The sequence below is a fragment of the Neophocaena asiaeorientalis genome, unplaced genomic scaffold (assembly GCF_003031525.2).
Source record: "Neophocaena asiaeorientalis asiaeorientalis breed wild unplaced genomic scaffold, Neophocaena_asiaeorientalis_V1.1 scaffold204, whole genome shotgun sequence".
Taxonomy (NCBI): Eukaryota; Metazoa; Chordata; class Mammalia; order Artiodactyla; family Phocoenidae; genus Neophocaena; species Neophocaena asiaeorientalis.
Genome location: NW_020173922.1, coordinates 4,508,859 through 4,527,412, shown reverse-complemented (window position 1 = coordinate 4,527,412; position 18,554 = coordinate 4,508,859). Strand labels below are relative to the sequence as shown.

Sequence of the window (18,554 nt, the reverse complement as noted above, 5' to 3'; positions counted from 1 at the left end):
TACTATGTACCAGGTGGGCTGAACTTTTGGGATGGGGGTCAGGAAACAAGTGAGACCCAGTACCATGGCTCCTGGAGTTCACATCTAATGGGGGAGCCAATTAGACAATGCTCCCCAGTGGGATGAATGTCAAAGGGGAGACCAAAGGAAGCTTGGGAATCTATAACAATGGGATTTAATCCAGGATGGAGGATCAGTGAAAGCAATTCTGAGGAAAAGAGATTTGAAATGTAATCATCCTTCATACAGAGTACAGTGGGTTTTTTTTAAATGCGGTTAGAAGCAACACCATTAGAGTGCTCCCATTTCCACAAATAGCACCACCATCCATCCAAATATGAAGTCAGAAACCCGGGAGACTTTGTGTGGTAGACTTAATTTGGTGTCCTCCAGTGGACCACACCTAATATTCATGACCTTGTGTAGTCCCCTTTCTGACCCGGGCTGGCCTTGATCTTTAATCAATAGAATGTGGCAAAACCAGCAGCTTGCATTTTTGCACTTAGGGGAAACCAGCTTCCATTTAAGTCCCACCACCCTGAGACCACCAAGCTAATCACGTGGAGAAGCCATGCAGAGGAGAACCAAACAACTGAGCTGGCAGCAAGAACTGAACCCAGACACAATCTGAGCCAAACTGGTTGCCACCCACGCTGATGATCACAGCAGAAATGAGCTGCCCTGCCAAGCCTGGTTCAAACTGCAGAACCATGAGCAAATAATACACTGGCTAATGTTTGTTTGTTTGTTTTTTTTTGGCCACGCCAAGCGGTATGTGGGATCTTAGTTCCCCGACCAGGGATTGAACTCGCGGCCCCTGCATTGGAAGCGCAGAGTCTTAACCACTGGACCACCAGGGAAGTCCCCTGGCTACTGTTTTAAGCCATTACATTTTGTGGTAGTCTGCAGCAGTAGATAACCAAATACCTCGACTCCCTTTTTCCCATATCCCCTCCATCATTAAGTCCTATAAATTCTACCTCCAGAACATCCTAAATCCATCTTCTCTCTTCATCTCCTCTGATACCATCTGACTCCCAAATACCATCCACTTTCTCTGACAGAAACCACTGCAGTAGCTGCCTAAGTAGTCTCTGCATTTACTTAGGGCCATCTCCAATCTGTACACCTTGCTGCAACCAGAGAGATCTTTTCAAAGCATAAATTATAGCATATCACCCTCTTGTTTAAAATACTTCAGTACCTTTCTTTTGCCCCTGTAATAAAAATCAGCAAAGTCTTCAGTATGGCCTAATACTTAACAAGGCTCTACCAAGTTTCTGGCCGCTACCCCTGCTTGTCCTGTACATCTTTTTCTTTTCTGCCATACTAGCCTTTTAGTTACTACACTATGCCAACCCTTTTGCCCAAGGGACTTTGTATATACTGTTCACTCTTTCTGGAAGCCTTTCCCATTCACTTGCCCCTGCCCCCTTTGCAAAGTGCCTCCTGGTTACCTTAATAGGTTTCATTCAGTTCAAACATCTCTTCCTCACACCTGACACCCCAGGCTGGGCTAAATCTCCTTTTAAATTATTCTCATTCCTCTCCTTCTTGTACCTCTCATAGCTATAATGCTATTTACTTGAATAGTGACTTAAACTGGGATTTATTTGGGTGTTTATTTGATTATTATCTGTCTCCCCCATTAGACTAAGTTCCAGTCTGGTATTATCTGAACTGAACCTTGAAGAAAATGACATGTCATCTGTCAGGACTTCCTCTGGAAGTACAGCTCAAATTCTTTGAAACTACTCCTGTCAAAAGGTAGGATGGGGCTTCCCTGGTGGCGCAGTGGTTGGGAGTCCGCCTGCCAGTGCAGGGGACGCAGGTTCGTGCCCCGGTCTGGGAGGATCCTGTGTGCCGCGGAGCGGCTGGGTCCATGGGCCATGGCCGCTGGGCCTGCAGGTCTGGAGCCTGTGCTCCGCGGGGGGAGAGGCCACGGAGGTGAGAGGCCCATGTGCCACAAAGAAAAAAAAAAAAAGGTAGGACGTGTCCCCACTGCTTGAATACGGACTCTGTGGTTCCTTGACGAATAGGGTTGGGCAGAAATGACACTATGCCAGTTTTTAGGCCCAGGCCTTAATAAAACTGGCATCTCTCATTTCGTCACTTTGTGTTTTGTTTTTGTTTTTGTTTTTGTTTTTGTTTTTGTTTTTGGAACCCGGGCTCCCGGCAGTGGAAGCACAGAGTCCTAACCACTGGACTACTAGGGTATTCCCTCTGTTTCATCACTTTGGATGCTTTCTTTTAAACCCAATCACCATGCTATGAGAAAGCCCAAGTGGCGCATGGTGAGGAACCAAGAACCTTGGTCCTGAGTCTTAGATGAGCTCCCAGCTGACAGCACCAACTTGCCAGTTATGCGAGTGAGCCGTCCTGGAAGTGGAACTTCTCATACCCTCACCCCCCACCCCACTAACCATCCCAGGCATAGAGCAGAAATAAGCTTTCACTATTGAACCCTGCCCAAAGTGAAGATTCCTGAGCAAAGTGATTTTCTTTCTTAAGCTGTAAATTTTGGGTGATTTGTTAATACAGCAGTAGATAACCAGAACATCAACCAGTATGACAAGCCTGTGCAGAAAGGCAGCACTTCCCAGGGCAGGATCACAAAGCTATCTGTGATGTCATGTTATTCTGAGCTTTGCTGAGCCCCAGCTGACTAAGAACCTGTAGTTTTTGTTGACATAGAGTGGGAGTCCGTGGCAATCCCCAACCAGGGTGACTGTCCCTCATGTCCATGCTAGTATGCAGGGTGCGGACCTGGATCCAGGGTTCTCTCTTTGCTCATAACTTCCCATCCTCAGGAGCTGGCTGCTGGAGCCTTTTAGGGTTTTGCCCTAAATGTGGAGGGCAGCTGGTGGAGGTGAATGTTGAGTGGCAAGGGAACATCAAGCAGCACCTCCTAAAAAACCCTAGAGAGGGGACAGAGTCCATGGGGAGATTCAGTGATCGCTGCCCCAGAGCAATGTGCAGCTTTGTCCAGGGTAATTCAAAGGAGCATTCACATTTGAAAGACAAAATTCCTAGAGGTCTCTGTCCTGAGGCACAAAAACCACAGAGCACCCTATAGTCCCATGATATCCAATACAGTAGCCACTAGCCAAAACTGACTATTTAAATTTATTATTTATTTATTTATTTATTTACTTTTGACTGCGTTTTGTCTTTATTGGTGTGCCTGGGCTTTCTCTAGTTGCAGTGAGCGGGGGCTACTCTTCCTTGAGGAGCATGGGCTCTAGGCACACAGGCTTCAGTAGTTGTAGCACGTGAGCCATTGTGGCTCACGGGCTCTAGAGCCCAGGCTCAGTAGTTGTGGCGCACGGGCTTAGTTGCTCTGTGCATGTGGGATCTTCCCGGACCAGTGTTCGAACCCGTGTCCCCTGCATTGGCAGGTGGATTCTTAACCTTTGCGCCACCAGGGAAGTCCCTGGCTATTTAAATTTAAATTTTAATTGGAATTTTAAAAAATTTAAAAAGCAATTCCTCAGTCACCTGAGCTACATTTCAAGTACTGCTGAGCCACGTGAGGCTACTGGCTGCTGGTACTGGACGGTGCAGAACATTTCTGTCAGAGAAATTCTGTTGGACTCTACAGCTCTAGGCCCTTAAAAACTGATCAACAGAGGTGGCCTTGCCTTCAAGGACATGAGAACAGACACAATAAAAAAGGAAAGATAAAACAAGGGCTACCACTGGGAGAGCCACAGGAATGGCCATGTTTGTTAGGTCACAACCTCTAGCCAAAAAGAGGCACCTAAGCAGCTAAGGAGAGCAGCCTAAGTGGCTTACCTGAAATTTCAACTTCCCTTTGTGGTCATCGACAACATTTTTTCCAAACTCCTTCTTAATATAGTCATTTCCTACTTGGGGGTTTCAAATTCCATAACTTCAGAATCCATTATGTTCAACCAAAATGCATCACAGCATCACGGTTAAGAACATGGACTCTGGAATCAGACTGCCTCTGTCAAAACCCTGTTCCAAGGCTCACTAGCTTGGGTGACCTTGGCTTATTGGGTTATTCATTCTCATAGAACCTGCATTTTCTCATCTGTAAAATGTGGACATTAGAACCTACTTCACAAGGTTATTGTGAGGATCACATGAAATAACACTAATAAGGCATAATGGTGTCACGAAATAGTGAATACTCGATAAATATTAGCTCTGGTAATAGCTAATATCTAATAGCCTGAGCGTAATCTTATTTGGGTTTCAAAACAAGCCCTCAGGGCTTCCCTGGTGGCGCAGTGGTTGAGAGTCCGCCTGCCGATGCAGGGGACCCGGGCTCGTGCCCCGGTCCAGAAGGATCCCACATGCCGCGGAGCAGCTGGGCCCGTGGGCCATGGCCGCGGAGTCTGTGCGTCCGGAGCCTGTGCTCCACAACGGGAGAGGCCGCAGCAGTGAGAGGCCCGCGTACCGGAAAAAAAAAAAAACAAGCCCTCAATGAGGATTGGTGGGGATGTGTGATCACCTTATCCTTCCCTGCCTCCATTTTACAAGTCTCCTTCATGCCTGACTTCAGTTTTAATATCTTCAGGCTCTTCAGGCTGTCCAGAGCCTGGTACCAGAATGTGAGGACTCTTATCTTGGGTGAAGCCACTCTCCTTTTCTATTCTTGAGCTTCCCTTCATTGCTTAGGCTCAGGCCCCCTAAGTACTAAGTGTGTTCCTAGGAGGAATAAAGATCACAGGAGGCTGGAGTCTCATACTATGGGGGAAATTTAGAGATTAGAGTGGAATAAAGAGACATGTGAAGCTAAATATGCAGGGGTTGTCTCAGCTGACCCTTGCTTCAGGGTCTTGGGCCCTGGGAGAAGGGTGAGGGCTGGTGCCTGAGTGTTGCCTGACCCTCAGCCCTTACAGTAAGTATAAGCCGGGCCCTGCCCGCTCCTCAGGACTGCGTGAGAAACATATCGTATAATAGATGTGCAAATTCCCTATAAACTTAAATTACTAACGGTGTTGGAGGTTCTCTTCCCCAGGCGGCTCCTCTAAGAGAGCGGCTCCTTTAAGAGGCGGGCCCCATCCCTGCTAACAAAGGAAGTCCCCGCCCCTGGTTGCCAGGGTGCTTTGTGGCGTCTCATTTTCATTGGTGGGCGTCAGCGAGGAGGCAAGCCGCGGCAGCCATTTCCAACGAGCTGGCGGGGGCGAAAGATGGCGACGCCCGTCGGGTGGTCGCAGGGGGGTTCAGGATCAGTGTGTCTCGCCTTCGATCAACTGCGGGACGTGATTGAGGCTCAGGAGGAACTGATCCACCAGCTGAGGAACGTGGTACGCAACCAGAAGAGCTGGGGGATGCCGGACTGGACGCCTAAGTGGTGGGGGCGGGGCCAGACGCTGTCCCGATGCCAGGGGCGGGCCGAGAGCACATTGCCAATGGCGTCATCACGAGGAGGCGGGGCCCAGATGTGTTCCGGCTGGTAGAGGTGGAGCCAAAAGGGGGCAGTGTCTCGTGAATATTTACCGGGGAATTTTAGTCAACGCCAAGTTGTTTCCTACTCTCTTTGACTGGTTGTGCAGGGCCTGATAGATATGCCCATCTATTCACTGAGCTTTAGTTTCCCCATTTCTTTTTTTTTTGGCCTCGCCACATGGCTTGAGGGATCTTAGTTCCCTGACCAGGGATCCAACCCCGGCCTCTCGCAGTGAAAGCTGGAGTTCTAACCACTGGACCGCCAGGGAATTCCCAATTTCCTCATTTCTAATTGAAGATGACTTCACTGACTTGCCAAGGCCCTTGTGTGCAGAGTAACTATAACATCGTTCCTATTATGGAATCCCCTCCCCATGACGAGTGCAGTAAGCACAGAATTGGCTCTTCACATGTTGACTTAAAGGCTTCCAACCCCTTTATGTCCCTTTGCTTTTGCTTTTTTGGTCAAACCCCTGTTCATGTGTGCAAAGCATTGGAGCCACAGATTACATGGACAGGCATGGTAAAATGCTGGCCAACTGGAGTTCATGGTTTTTCTGTTTTGTTTTTTATCTGGGTAAGAAGGTGGGGACACATAAAACTGACTTCACATCTATTTCTTTAACGGTAGTATGCAGCTCTGGACACTGAATTACCTGCATACCTTTAGGTACCCAGGTCTTTCTGTTGGCAGCTGGCCTTTGCATGTGTGTTCTCACCGTCTGGAACACTTCTTTTCCATCCTCTTCTTGTGGCCCACCCCTATTTAGCAGTCAGATATCAGGTTGACATCCCCTTCCCTTCAAGCTGTTCTGACCCTTCCCCGGGCCGGGTCAGGGGCCTCCTCTGGGAACCTCCATCATAGCACACACCATGTTAGAAGTGGTGGCCGTGGGCTGTCTTCTCCATGAGACTTCTTGCTACTTGAGGGCAGGACATAGAGCTGAGCATCAGTGAATCTTGTGGAATGAACTCTCCCTTTCCTGGGCCCCAGTGTCATCCTAGGTGCCCCGGGCATCCCATTATCTATCCTCAGTCCTGGTCCCGAGAGAAACCCCTACCACCCCAGCCCCTCCCTGAGCCAGCCTCTGTTGCAGATGTTTCTCCAGGATGAAAATTTTGTCAGTAAAGAAGAGTTCCAGGCAGTGGAGAAAAAGCTGGTGGTAAGTGATGGCCTCTGTCAGCTTCTAAGCTTCCCCCATTTCCCAGGATCCCTGTGATTGGGTAGAGTCATTGAGTATTAGCCTCTGAGAGCCTCCAGCCCCAATAGTAAGGACAGAATCTTCCTGTACCCTGGCTTCTATGTGCCATTCTGAGAAAGGGGGCTGGTTAAGGGAGCCTAGGAGACCCAACGTGGCTTGGGATAATGAGGTCACTGCTGCTGCCCCTGCAGGAAGAGAAAGCTGCCCATGCCAAGACCAAGGTTCTCCTGGCCAAGGAAGAGGAGAAGTTGCAGTTTACCCTCGGAGAGGTAGAGGTGCTGTCTAAACAGCTGGAGAAAGAGAAGCTGGCTTTTGAAAAGGCGTGAGTGGGCCTTGGTAGTGGGGGAACGGTTGGGGGTCCCATCTGCCCATCAGCCTTCCCACCCTTTCTTATCTTCTCCACTCAGGCTCTCCAGTGTCAAGAGCAGAGCCCTGCAGGAGTCCAGCAAGAAGGAACAGCTAATCACCAAGTGCAATGGTAGGCGGGAGGCCCACGCTCCCTCCCATGCTTACATACGTGGGCTCTTCCCTCACAGCCCAGTGCCTGTGTTCAGAGCAGGGTTTCACCCCAACTTCTGCCCCTGGCTGAGGATAAAGGCAAGCCCAGGTGGGCCACACCTTCGCAAAGGCCTTCAGGGACCAGGCAGGCCACGGAAATGAGGGAAGTAGTTGGTGTACAGTATTCTTCATGGCCATAAAGGAATGGGCTCGCTCCCATTTTTCTTGAAACATATGACCTTCTTAGTCTACCTTTTTGTTTTCCCACTTTTGGTGACTATTAGAAATAGTGTACTTGATTTATAACTCTGTTACCAGAGGAACAACGGGGCAATCACCGTGCTGTGTGGAATCTGACCCTTAGTTTCAGTGTTGGGGACCCAATAGGAGGAGTGGGGACTGTGGTAATGTGGAGAACCATGCCCCCTCTCAAGGGCCTAGAACCTCTGCCGTGGGAATAGGGGCCCAGTACTGTCAGATCTTTAAAAAAGAAACTGGAAACCACATTTTAATGGAAGCTTTTCTGAATTTTTAGGGTTGGCAACTGATTTAGAAATTTTTAAAGTATTGTATGGGCCAAGGAAAATATATCTGTGGGCCATTAGGTTTCAACTCTGCTCTATGCAGATGCCTGTGGCCATTTGTTGACTCGGTGCTCTGAGTTGTGGGGCACTTTCAGTGAGCTACCCAGTGTCCTGAGACCTTAGGACCCCCTTTCATTTTCCCAGAATGCTAAACTCCCCTTACCTAGTTTAAGAAGTAGATGTGGGGCTTCCCTGGTGGTGCAGTGGTTGAGAGTCCGCCTGCCGATGCCGGCGACACAGGTTCATGCCCCAGTCTGGGAAGATCCCACATGCCGCGGAGTGGCTGGGCCCGTGAGCCATGGCCGCTGAGCCTGCGCATCCGGAGCCTGTGCTCCACAACGGGAGACGCCACAACAGTGAGAGGCCCGCGTACCCCAAAAAAAAAAAAAAAAAAAAAGAAGTAGATGTGAATTCCATATACAACATTTCCTTCATTCACTGCAGCATTCATTTTGAGTAGGCCAGAATTCAAGCCCAAAAGAGGTTCAGTGTCTCTCCTGATGGGCCCCCACCTGGAGCCTTGGGCACCCCCTACCCACCAATGCAGCCTTCTCTCTCCCCTGGTGAGTATTGTCACTGGAAAGATGCCAGCAGGCTGCCATCTTAATCTGGCCAAGTGGACTAACAAGCCTCATGGTTGTTTGATCAAGAGCTCCTGTTAGGGCTTCCCTGGTGGTGCAGTGGTTAAGAATCCGCCTGCCAATGCAGAGGACACAGGTTCAAGTCCTGGTCCGGGAAGATCCCACATGCCGCAGAGCAACTAAGCCTGTGCGCCACAACTACTGAGCCTGCGCTCTAGAGCCCACAAGCCACAACTACTGAGCACGCGTGCCTAGAGCCCGTGCTTCGCAATGAGAAGCCACCGCAATGAGAAGCCCGCGCACCGCAACAAAGAGTAGACCCCGCTCACCGCAACTAGAGAAAAGACCGCCCACAGCGACGAAGACCCAATGCAGCCAAAAATAAAATAAATAAAATAAATAAATTTTAAAAAAGAGCTCCTGTTAGGACCTCCTGGAGCCCAACAGGCAGTCAGTGCCTCCATACCCAAGGATGTTGGTCTCCTAGTCCTTCCCCTTCCCCTGGACATCCCCCCACTTCCCTAAAAGGAACCTAGGGTTCTTTCCTGGTGCTGCTAGAGGCCCTTCCTCTAGGACATTTCCTAGAGATCAGCCAGGGCCTCGGGGCTTTGCAACTGCTTGTGGAAGGTGTGTGAGTCACAGGCCTGGCTGCCTCCCCCAAGAATGTCCTGAACTCCTCCAGTAGGGCATAAGCCCTCACATGAGGAGATCTGGTGACCTGAGCTACCCCCTAGCCTGTCTCCCACCCCCCGACCTCCCTTTGCATGGTTCCAGTTTTACTCTTACATAGTTTCTTATTCTCAAAAGGCTTTTCTAACCATTCTCTCATTGGGTGCTGTTTATTCTAAATTTAGCTCTCATTTATTTTAAAAGAATCAAACACATTTATGATACTGTTTTTTTGCGTCCCGGGCCGGGGCACGAACCCGCGTCCTCCGCACCGGCAGGCAGACTCCCAACCACTGCACCACCAGGGAAGCCCTATGTTACTTTTTTCCCATAAGAACTTCACAAGCAATCAGTTTGGATTCACTGGATGACCTGGGGAAGGAGGTTCAATAGTCCTGGTCCTGTGACCCAGTGAGCCCATGTTTTCATTCTTTTCCTTCACCCATGTCTCTCTGTAACATGTGCCTTAACTTTTATCAGATCTTCTCTTTTGAAACCTTCACTGCTTCAGTATATCTGCATTTTCAGAGCTTATGTTCTAGTTAATCTTTGTCCAGCCTTTAAAAGCAGTAGGATTTTCTTCCTTTGAGGATCAGAATTTTCCAGGACTCCCTGAGGGACATTATGTAAATGAAGCAACCCGAGATCCCTACAGCCTCACTGGATTTTAACCCAAGACACAAAACTTACGCTTGCTTCTAATGAGCACTTAATCTTTGCCACCACTATCTCCCTGGGTCCTCCCCACCCGCCCTGTGGAATAGGGATCCTGTCTTCTCCCCTGAGGCCCTAACACAGGGCTGGGCATCCAGCTGGTCCTCAGTAGTTCTGGTTGGATTGAAATGACTGAACTAGGTGATGTTGCTAAGACCTAAAGGCCCAGGGGACATCCTGTTCATTCCACAAGTAAAAGTATTGTACATCTAGTACGTGCCAGGTACTATTTTAGCCCTTAGGGTTAAAGCCGTGAATAAAACAAAAAATCCTTGTCCTTGTGGACCTTATATCCTAGTAGAGGAAAAGACAAATGAGCAAAATGTATGGTCTGTGAGATATAAGTGCTAAGAAGGAAAATAAAGCAGGAAAGGGGGATAGGAAGTATTGGGAAGGGTTGTGATTTTAGACTAGGAAGGGTCTCGCCAAGGAGGTGATATCTGTAAAGAGTTGCAGGAGTTGAGGGCAGGAGCCATTCATCCTCCTGCTTTTGGGCAGGGCTGACCATCTCTCTCCAAGGGCCCTTGCCTGCCCTCATGTGAGCTACCTGGTCCAGAATAGAGCTGTAAAGTCACTGACACATTCATCAAGATGTTGTGCACTCCACTCCCACCCCATCATGACTCCATAATAAACTCATTCTTACGAAGGTATTAGCAGCTACTGTTGGACAACCCCTGGGTTGGGGGAGCCAAGTTCTGAAGAGACCCCTGAAGGAATGCCTTATTTCAGGAAGGACCTCATGGGACGGGAACCACTCCTCCTCCCTGCCTCTCTCCCCCATAGAAATTGAGTCTCACGTTATAAAGCAAGAAGATATACTTAATGGCAAAGAGAATGAGATTAAGGAGTTGCAGCAAGTTATCAGCCAGCAGAAAGAGATCTTCAGGTGAGGGGTCCGGGCCACGCTGGGGATTGTTGATGGAAGTGGGGAGCCAGACCTCTGGTTCCTACCCTTGGGCTGTCCCCAGCCCATGCCCAGCCGGCTCCGTTGCAGGAATCACATGTCTGACTTTCGGATCCAGAAGCAGCAGGAGAACTACATGGTCCAGGTGCTGGACCAGAAGCATAAGAAAGCCTCGGGGATGCGTCAGACCTGGAGCCGCCAGTGTTCCAGGGAAAAATAAAATGGGCGTCTCCTTCCTGTTATCTGGCTGTAATGCCCAACCTCTGCCTTATCTGCTGTGGTGGTCCCCATCCTGACCCTTCTGATCCCTGTGGGTACCTCCCTCAGGCCTCACAGTGGCCTGGACCCCAGGGAAGAGGTAGGGCGAAAGGCAAAAGACACTCTTTCCTTCTTCCCTGCCTGCCTTTTGGACCACCACCTGCCAGGCCACTGCTGTGTTCAGAATGGATGCTCCTCGAGTCTCCAGCCCCTGCTACTCCCCTCCCTCCCTCCTTTGGGTAGCAGTGGGGGCCCATGGGGGTATGGGGTTGTAGCCTAGGGAAGGACTACTTGGTTGTCTAGTAGGCACTGTCCCTTCTTACTCTTGGTATTAAATTCCTTCCTATATAAACAACCCTGGTTACCCCAGTGCCCTGGTAAATTTAACTCTCCCAACTTGAAGGGCTATCTGTGTATGTGTTGTGTATGTGTCTATGAGAAACCCCGACTGGAGAGTTCAAAGATGGTGGGTTCCAGGACCACAGTGAATTTGGGAAATCAGTTTCCATCACATAACAGTAACGCTGTACCTGTGAATCACATTTGCACCTTCTTACGCTTCTCCCAAACTTAGACGCTTACTAGCCTGCACAAATGGAGGAGGGGGAGAGGACAATGCTGTGTTGTGTGTGTGTGTGTGTGTGTGTGTGTGCGTGTTTTTCTTCTGCTATGTCTATTTTTAAGGTGGGGAAACAGTGTGTGAAGGGGCTATGACGTGCTCAAGTTGCATACGCAGGGCTGGATGTGATGGACAGGTTGGATCCTCCCAGAAGCCATCACTAATGTGCTGTAGGTGATAAAGGGGACACACCAGGCAGGGGTCCCACTCAAGGGAGGCTGAGTCAGATTTGTCAAGTCTAGCCTTTCCTGGCTCAGTGTGAGAATGAATGCGTAGGAGGGGCCAGTGCTCTTGCTCCAGGGCCAGCTGGGGCCTGAGTCATAGCAGGACCTTGAAGCCAGAAGTTTAAGGGCAAGTGGTGCCCATTGTCATTGTCCCAGGAGAGTGACAGGTGGTGGCTGCTTCCCCATCAGCACTTGTCCCCAGGGCAAGTCCTAAGGTGGCAGGGGCTGGAATGAGGGCCTTGTGAGTGTATGGGGGAGCACAGAGCTATTCTTGCCTCAGAGGGGCTTTAGAGAAGGGACCACAGCTACCCTAGAGGTTCCTAAGAGATGCCACATCAGCATCCAGGCCTTGTTCTGGAAGCCTGAAAAGCTAAAACTGTCCCCTCCAGCCTAGGTTTCCACTAAGGGCAGTGGGTCCAGCCAGGGACAGCAGTTTTTTGAGGCCCCAGTACAACTTTTGGAGTCGGGGGGAGCCCTCCAAGCCATGCTCCTCTATCAAAGGTGAGGGGGGATGCACCCTTATGAGCTCTAGCGAGACTATGGGAGGGCCAGGGAGGAGGGGTGCACTGCAGTGATGGGAAGACGCGGGGGGCTGACATAAAGATGAAATTGTTAGCAAGACCTTAGTTGTCTGGTCTCCTGGCTCACACTCTGATCCACATGCCGTAGTGCTTGATCTCAGGCAGGTCCCTGCTTAGCCCCCGTTCCGTCACCTGTGATGGATGAGTGGAGCTGGGCCTAGCTCCTGCGTACAAGTTGGATGCCTGCCCTCCCCTCACCAAAGCCTGGAATGCCACCCCAGGCTCTCCGGCCGCGCCAGAGAAGGGGTCTGGGAGGGTAGGACCCAGGGCCCAGGTCTTTTCGGCTGCCTACGCCGCCGTCTCGGGAGCGGACGCGGCCGCTTTAAGGCGCGGTGATCCCACGGCACCCGCGGGCGGGGCGGGGACAGTGCTGGCGTCCGCGGCACCAGCAGAGGCGAACGCGAGGGAGAGAGTGCGCGGCGTCCGGCCTCAGCATGCTGACCGCTTTCGCCCTGCCAACCCTGCTCGGGGTCCCAGGGCGGCTGCCCGCGGCCCCCGCGCGGCGCCAGGACTCCTCCAGTTCGTCGGGCTCCTACCACACGGCTCCGGGTTCTCCAGAGCCCCCGGACGTTGGGCTGGACGCGGAGGGCAGGGCGAATTGGCCCACGGTGGCCCCTGTGCTGGGGGAGGGCGCGCAGCCTCGCCTGTCCGTCAGTGCCCAGAATAGCCGCCAGCAGCTCGGGCCCGGCTCGGGTTTCCCGCGAGGCCCGGCCTCGGGCCCGCGGCCACCCCAGCCCCAGCTGCGCATGCTGCCGTCGGGGGAGATGGAAGTCATCTTCGGCGCCGGGCCCCTGTTCAGCCGTTCTGACGCAGAGGATAGCGAGGTGCAACAGCTCACGACGCAGGCCTTCCGCAGCCTCTCTCCGCCCGGCTCCGCGTCTCCCATCTCTGCCGAACCGCAGCCCCAGGGCCCCGACGGTGGCTCCCGCTGGGCCACCTACCTGCAGCTGCGACCCCGCGGGCCGAGTCCTGCCACCCCAGCGCAGTTCGAGTGTGTGGAGGTGGCGCTGGAGGAGCGTGCCGCGCCTGCCAGGCCCCGGACGGTGCCCAAACGTCAGATCGAGCTGCGCCCCCGGCCCCGGAGTCCCCCGCGGGAGGCCAGCGCGTCGCCCCCGCGACTGTTCCTGCGCACCGGCTCCCTGGACGAGTCTCTGGGCCGCCTGCAGGCTGCCGCGGACCTCGTGCAGACGGCGCTGGCCAGAAAACTGAGCCCCGCGACCCCTGCCCCAAGCAGCGCCACCTTCGGACCCACGGTACCGCCAGAGCCTGCGGCCCCGGAAACGCCCCGCAGTACTCGAGTGGCGCTGAAGGAGGCCAGGTCTCGGCCACCTCGTGTGCATTATAGTTCAGGCCCCGCCAGGGCCCCACGACCGTGGCCTAGCCTCCGTGAGCGCGCAATTCGGCGCGACAAGCCCGCGCCCGGGACCGAGCCTCTAGGTCCAGTTAGTTCCAGCATCTTCCTGCAGTCTGGGGAGAAGATCCAGGAGGCGCACCACCAGGAACCCAAGACTCGGTTCCCGCAAGAGACTCCGGATCGAACTGCCCTGAGGGCACAGAGTCCGTCTTCCCAGTCTAGGGCCCCCCGGGAGGTTTCGAGTAGGGCCGTGAGACCGAGAAGCCCATCCCCGCTGTGGCAAGCCCCAAATGGGACCGTGCGGGGTCCTCGCTGCCCCTCGCCCCAGAACCTGTCCCCGTGGAATAGGGCTATCCGGAAGGTGAGTGGCCCGTCGCTCCCCGAGGCATCCTCCGCATGGGGAAATCAGGATGCTGTTGTCACGGAAACTGTCAGCAGAAAGAGCCCTTCCCCTCCGACCCTTTCCCAGTGGAATCGGGGTGTTGCCAGTGCAAGAAGCCCATCCCCCGAAGCTCCTTCCTCGTGGGAGGTTCCGCATCCGGCAGGTGGGGATACAGTTGAGGGGAGTAGGAGCCCGTCCCGGCCAAACTTGTCCTCATGGGAGACTCCAGATCGTCCTACTGGGACGTGGAGCCCATCGCCCCAAGAGACGTGGGACTCCACAGTGCAGAGCTCAGCGGTAGTTTCTACGCGGGGAGCTATGAATGGCGTAGCCCAGGAGGAACTGGTGCCACCCACGCCACCTGCACCCGGGACTCCAGAGCTAACAGAGGCGCAGAGTCCGTCCACGCGGGAGATGCCGGATCTTGCCTTCCCAGGCAGCCAGCTGTCGCCAGCGGTGGCTGCACCCCAGCTGCCCTTCAGTCGCCTCGTGGGCACCCTGGATGCCGATGCGCGCCCGGAAGCCTTGGGCTCTGGAGAAGCGGCCTCGGGACGCCCGCGCGTAGCCATTCCGCGGCCCCGCGACGTGCGCAAGATGGTGAAGACCACATACGCGCCAAGCTTCGCGGCAAGCACCCCAGGCTCAGGGCTCCCTGCGCCTCCTGCGGAACCCCGCGGGGAGGAAGGTGGCGCATCCAAGACACAAGAGCTTCAGGCGCTGGGGGCCCCCGCCCCAGCTCACTACACTTCCGTTTTTCTCAAGGACTTTCTGCCGGTCGTGTCACACCCCTACGAGACCCCAGAGCCAACCACAGACCCAGTCCCCCGGGACGTTACGCAGCCCAACGGGGTCCTGCGGCGGAGGGCAGAGAACAGCACGGCGAAACCCTTCGCGCGCACTGAGATCCGCCTGCCTGGTGCCTTGGCCCTAGGCCGCCGGCCGGAGGGAACCCAGGGAGTCGTGGTGCGCGGTCCTGGCGGAAAGAACAGGGATGCAGAGCCCCAGCGCCTGGTCCCCGACGACAAGGGTCGTACCAGCCCTCTAGGCGGCGCTCGCACCTCACCCCAGAAGTCGCCGATAGGGCCGGCAGGGACCCAACCTCCCGGACCGCCCCGCCCTAGCTCCCCGCAGGCGTACCCTAGCTCGAGCCCTGGAATAGCACCGAAACAGGAGACGCCACCTATGGCCCCTGAGCCCGCGGTTGCGGTCCAGTCGCCCCTCCCGCGGGAGCCCCAAGCGTCCGCTGGCAGAGCGGCCTCGCCCCAGGCCCGCGCCGCCTCGGCGCCTCCCATGGACCGGTCCCCGGAAGGCTCCTCCCAGGGGGCGCGCAGGCCGCCCGGGGCCGCGCACCCGGGGAAGGTCCTGGTGGACCCAGAGAGCGGCCGCTACTACTTTGTGGAGGCGCCGAGGCAGCCTCGGCTGCGGCTGCTCTTCGACCCCGAAAGCGGGCAGTACGTGGAGGTGCTGCTGCCACCCTCGCCCTCGGTGCCACCCCGCCGCGTCTACACCCCGCTGGCCCTGGGCCCCGGCCTCTACCCGCCGGCCTATGGGCCTATCCCTGGCCTCTCACTGCCACCATCCCCGGGCCCGCCGGCCTTCAGCGGCCCCCAGCTACCCTGGGCCTCCGAGGCGGGGCCCCTGGACGGGATGTACTACCTGCCAGTGAGCGGGACCCCCAGCCCCGCGCCTCCTCTGCTCCTCTGTGCTCCACCCTCCAGCTTGGGTCCCGCTCAGCCGAGCAAGGGCTCCTTGTTCCCCGTGTGAGGCCCCAGGGCCTGATCCCCATGGTGTTGGGGCCCGTTAATGGCCTTGGAAGTTCTGGCATCCAGTCCTGTGCCCTCTTTTCCTTCTATCACCTCTTTCTTTTACCCATCTCATGCAGTCTTCAGACCAGAAGTTACCTTCAGAGTGCTTATCTGAGACCCCCAGCGCTGATGGAGCTGGAGCTCAGGAAGTGGCTGCCTGTTTCCTCCCCGGACAGAATCGTATACCCCTTTCCCAAGCATTCCCAGAGTGTGGTGTGTTGGGGGGCTGTGTGTGTGTGTGTTGTGGGATGAAAAAAATGCAGAACGTGAGAGTTGTGAGTTAGGTTTTATTTGGGGCAAAATGAAAACTATAAGCCTGGGAGACAGCCTCTCAGCACTGAGGAACTGCTCTGAAGAGGTAAGTGGGGGAAGTCAGTATAGATGTGGGTTTGGTGAAGGAGGATACAGGCAATCAAGCACACATTTTGGCAGAAGGTCGCTGCTAGTCACAAGGAGCAGATGTCCATTAATGATTTTAGTGCTTTTCTAGTTATGAGAAGATGCAAGAAATTGGGCTCATAAAATCTTCTGAAAATATCTGACTATCTAAAGGCCTGTTCTGCTAGTTTTTCCCAGAGCACAGAGGGCCTCATTCCTGATCTCTGCCCAGAAGTCCTTTCAGGGTGTATTGAAGGTCAGCGATTGCACTGGCTAGTGACAATTTTTAGTTGGTAGCGTGAGAAATCCCAGGACATGGCCCCAGATGCCGACCTGAGGGGGTGATGGGGTTCCTCGGGGGCAGCAGGAAATGGGAACTGCAGGGGACAGGGCTGCCCCCAGAGGTAGTGAGCTGTCTGTGTCTCCCTGAAGGTGGGCCCAGCAGAGGTGGAACAGGCTAGTGAGCACTGATGGGATGAAGAGAGAAAGACACTGGCTATCAAATCTGTTATTCTTTGCAAGAGGATCTGAGCCTTGGCCTGGGAGGCTGCAGGGGAGGGTGGCTAGCGCAGGCCCTAGGTGAGTCTCATCTGAGAGAGAGAGCTGCGGGGACAGGTAGTGGAGGTGGAGAGGGAAGTAATATGGGAGGGGCCGTGGAGGGTCATCCCGGGACTTGGGGTGGGGGTGCTGTGGGGAAGGTGGGGAGGTGACTGTAGTCTCCAGCTGGGAGTACCGCCCCTCATTCTCCCCTCAACCCCGGCCTCTGACTTGGCTTGTCTAAGCCCTCAGAGCTGAACTGGCTGGTCCTGGGGTTAGGAGTGGAGGTTCCAGCCATTCCCACCGAGGGTGGGGGACAGATGAGTGTGTCGTCAGGAAAGACTTAAAAGCACGGAGGATGGTTGAGCTGTTGTCCCAGAGGAGACTCTTGATCTCTCTGGGTGGGGTGGAGGGTGGGTTAGGGCTGGCAAAAGAAGGGATGCCCCTGTGAGGAGCCCTCATCTGGTTCCACTGCCCTGGTAACAGGTGTGGCAAACATGCCTAGGGAGGGGCTAGCTCTTCAGGTTCATCACAGCATAGGAAGGGACGGGACCCAGGGCCTGTGTTCCAATTGCCTTGAGATTCCAGGAGCTTCTGAGGAGAGCAGAGGGAGATGCATGGTGTGGGAGGTGCTCTGCGTGGGGGTCTGTGTAGAGTTCTGAGTGAAGTGGCTGGGCCTTGTGGGACTGGTATGTGATGTGATGAGTTTGGGGAAGAACAGTTACCATTAGAAGGAGTGTCAGGGATGGAGATCAATGCCTTCCTTAAGTTCCAGGCCTCCGGGGGGCCTGGATCCCTTGGAGTCACTGCCCCCTTGCCTTGAACTGGAAGCTGACTGAGAGAACTATGAGTCAGAATAACCTGGACATCTTTCTGTGGCTGGAGGTGCTGGTCCTGATGGCAGGGAGGGCCCTGGGCCGCTCCCCCTCACCGCATCGTGGTGTGCAATAAATCGCTGACCCCGCGGCCACGATGGCTGGAACAACTGGTGTAAGGTGTCTGATTTCCTGCTGCGGTCCCTTAGCACCCCCAGAGTGCCCTTCCGCGCCTGGGTGTGGCCTGGGGGAGGGAACCATGTGTGTCTTTCATACACTGTGGCATCCCTGCCTCAGCGAACTTGCCTCTCAGGGAGGGAGCCTTGGCTGGCAGCCACGCCTGTGGCCTCATTCCTCCTGGTGGCTGAGTGGCCAGTGTGCCTTGGGGTCAACCAGGCTTGGGTTCCAATCTCAGCATAGCCCTTCTAACTGTGTGGCCTTGGATTTGTCACTTTCCTCTGAACCTTTGTGTCCTCAGGGGTAGATTTAAGATAACAGTAACAAGCCACCTCCTTCCCTGAGGGGCTCAGTGTAGTGCCTGCCATGTGCTCAGGTCCCAGGACATGAGAGGTATCAGCCCCCATGTGTCCTCGCCCAGGCCCAGCCCCTCTCCTTGCCTCATTGGCTGGAACCACGGGGTCCCACAAGAGGAAGTGCGCGAGTGGTGTCTGCAGGGCCCTGGGGGAAGGGAGAGAACGGGAGGGTGAGGTGTCGGTTTCCCATTGGTCTGGGGCAGGCTCTCTGCAGCAACCCCCACTGCACGTACACACCTGCACCCCTGCACCCCAACCACAGTCCCTGCTCGCTGAGCCAGCTCCACAGACCATGAGGCTGTCGCCGCTGTTGCTGCTGCTGCTGGGGGCCTGGACCATCCCAGGGGGCCTTGGGGACAGGGCCCCACTCACAGCCACCGCCCCTGAGCTGGATGATGAAGAGAAGTTCTCAGCACACATGCCTGCTCACCTGCGCTGTGACGCCTGCAGGGTAGTGGCCTACCAGGTGAGCCCCCCACCCCCTCGCCGCCC

General features: G+C 54.6%; 3 protein-coding genes across 4 annotated transcripts in view; all 3 read left to right on the top strand.

Moving 5' to 3' along the window:
* The first annotated feature begins 5,141 nt into the window (after positions 1 to 5,141).
* On the top strand, positions 5,142 to 11,454 carry SPATA24 (spermatogenesis associated 24). Its single transcript, XM_024752194.1, has 6 exons — positions 5,142 to 5,279; positions 6,519 to 6,584; positions 6,815 to 6,945; positions 7,031 to 7,101; positions 10,456 to 10,558; positions 10,667 to 11,454. Exons 1-6 carry the CDS (start codon positions 5,163 to 5,165, stop codon positions 10,794 to 10,796), a joined length of 618 nt encoding a protein of 205 aa, XP_024607962.1. The 5' UTR covers positions 5,142 to 5,162; the 3' UTR covers positions 10,797 to 11,454.
* A 1,231-nt stretch (positions 11,455 to 12,685) lies between these two features.
* Positions 12,686 to 16,813, top strand: PROB1 (proline rich basic protein 1). The gene has a single exon (XM_024752195.1). It carries the CDS (start codon positions 12,693 to 12,695, stop codon positions 15,756 to 15,758), a length of 3,066 nt encoding a protein of 1,021 aa, XP_024607963.1. The 5' UTR covers positions 12,686 to 12,692; the 3' UTR covers positions 15,759 to 16,813.
* Positions 16,814 to 18,023: 1,210 nt separating this feature from the next.
* The window catches only part of LOC112404336 (solute carrier family 23 member 1), a 17,665-nt gene continuing 17,134 nt past the window's right edge, over positions 18,024 to 18,554 (top strand). Inside the window, exon 1 of one of the 2 annotated variants that reach the window (XM_024752209.1) lies at positions 18,024 to 18,528. In XM_024752209.1, the coding sequence (XP_024607977.1) occupies positions 18,112 to 18,528 (417 nt within the window). In that variant the 5' untranslated portion in view covers positions 18,024 to 18,111. The remainder of the gene's footprint in view (positions 18,529 to 18,554) is intronic. The other variant, XM_024752210.1, reaches the window with a different exon arrangement.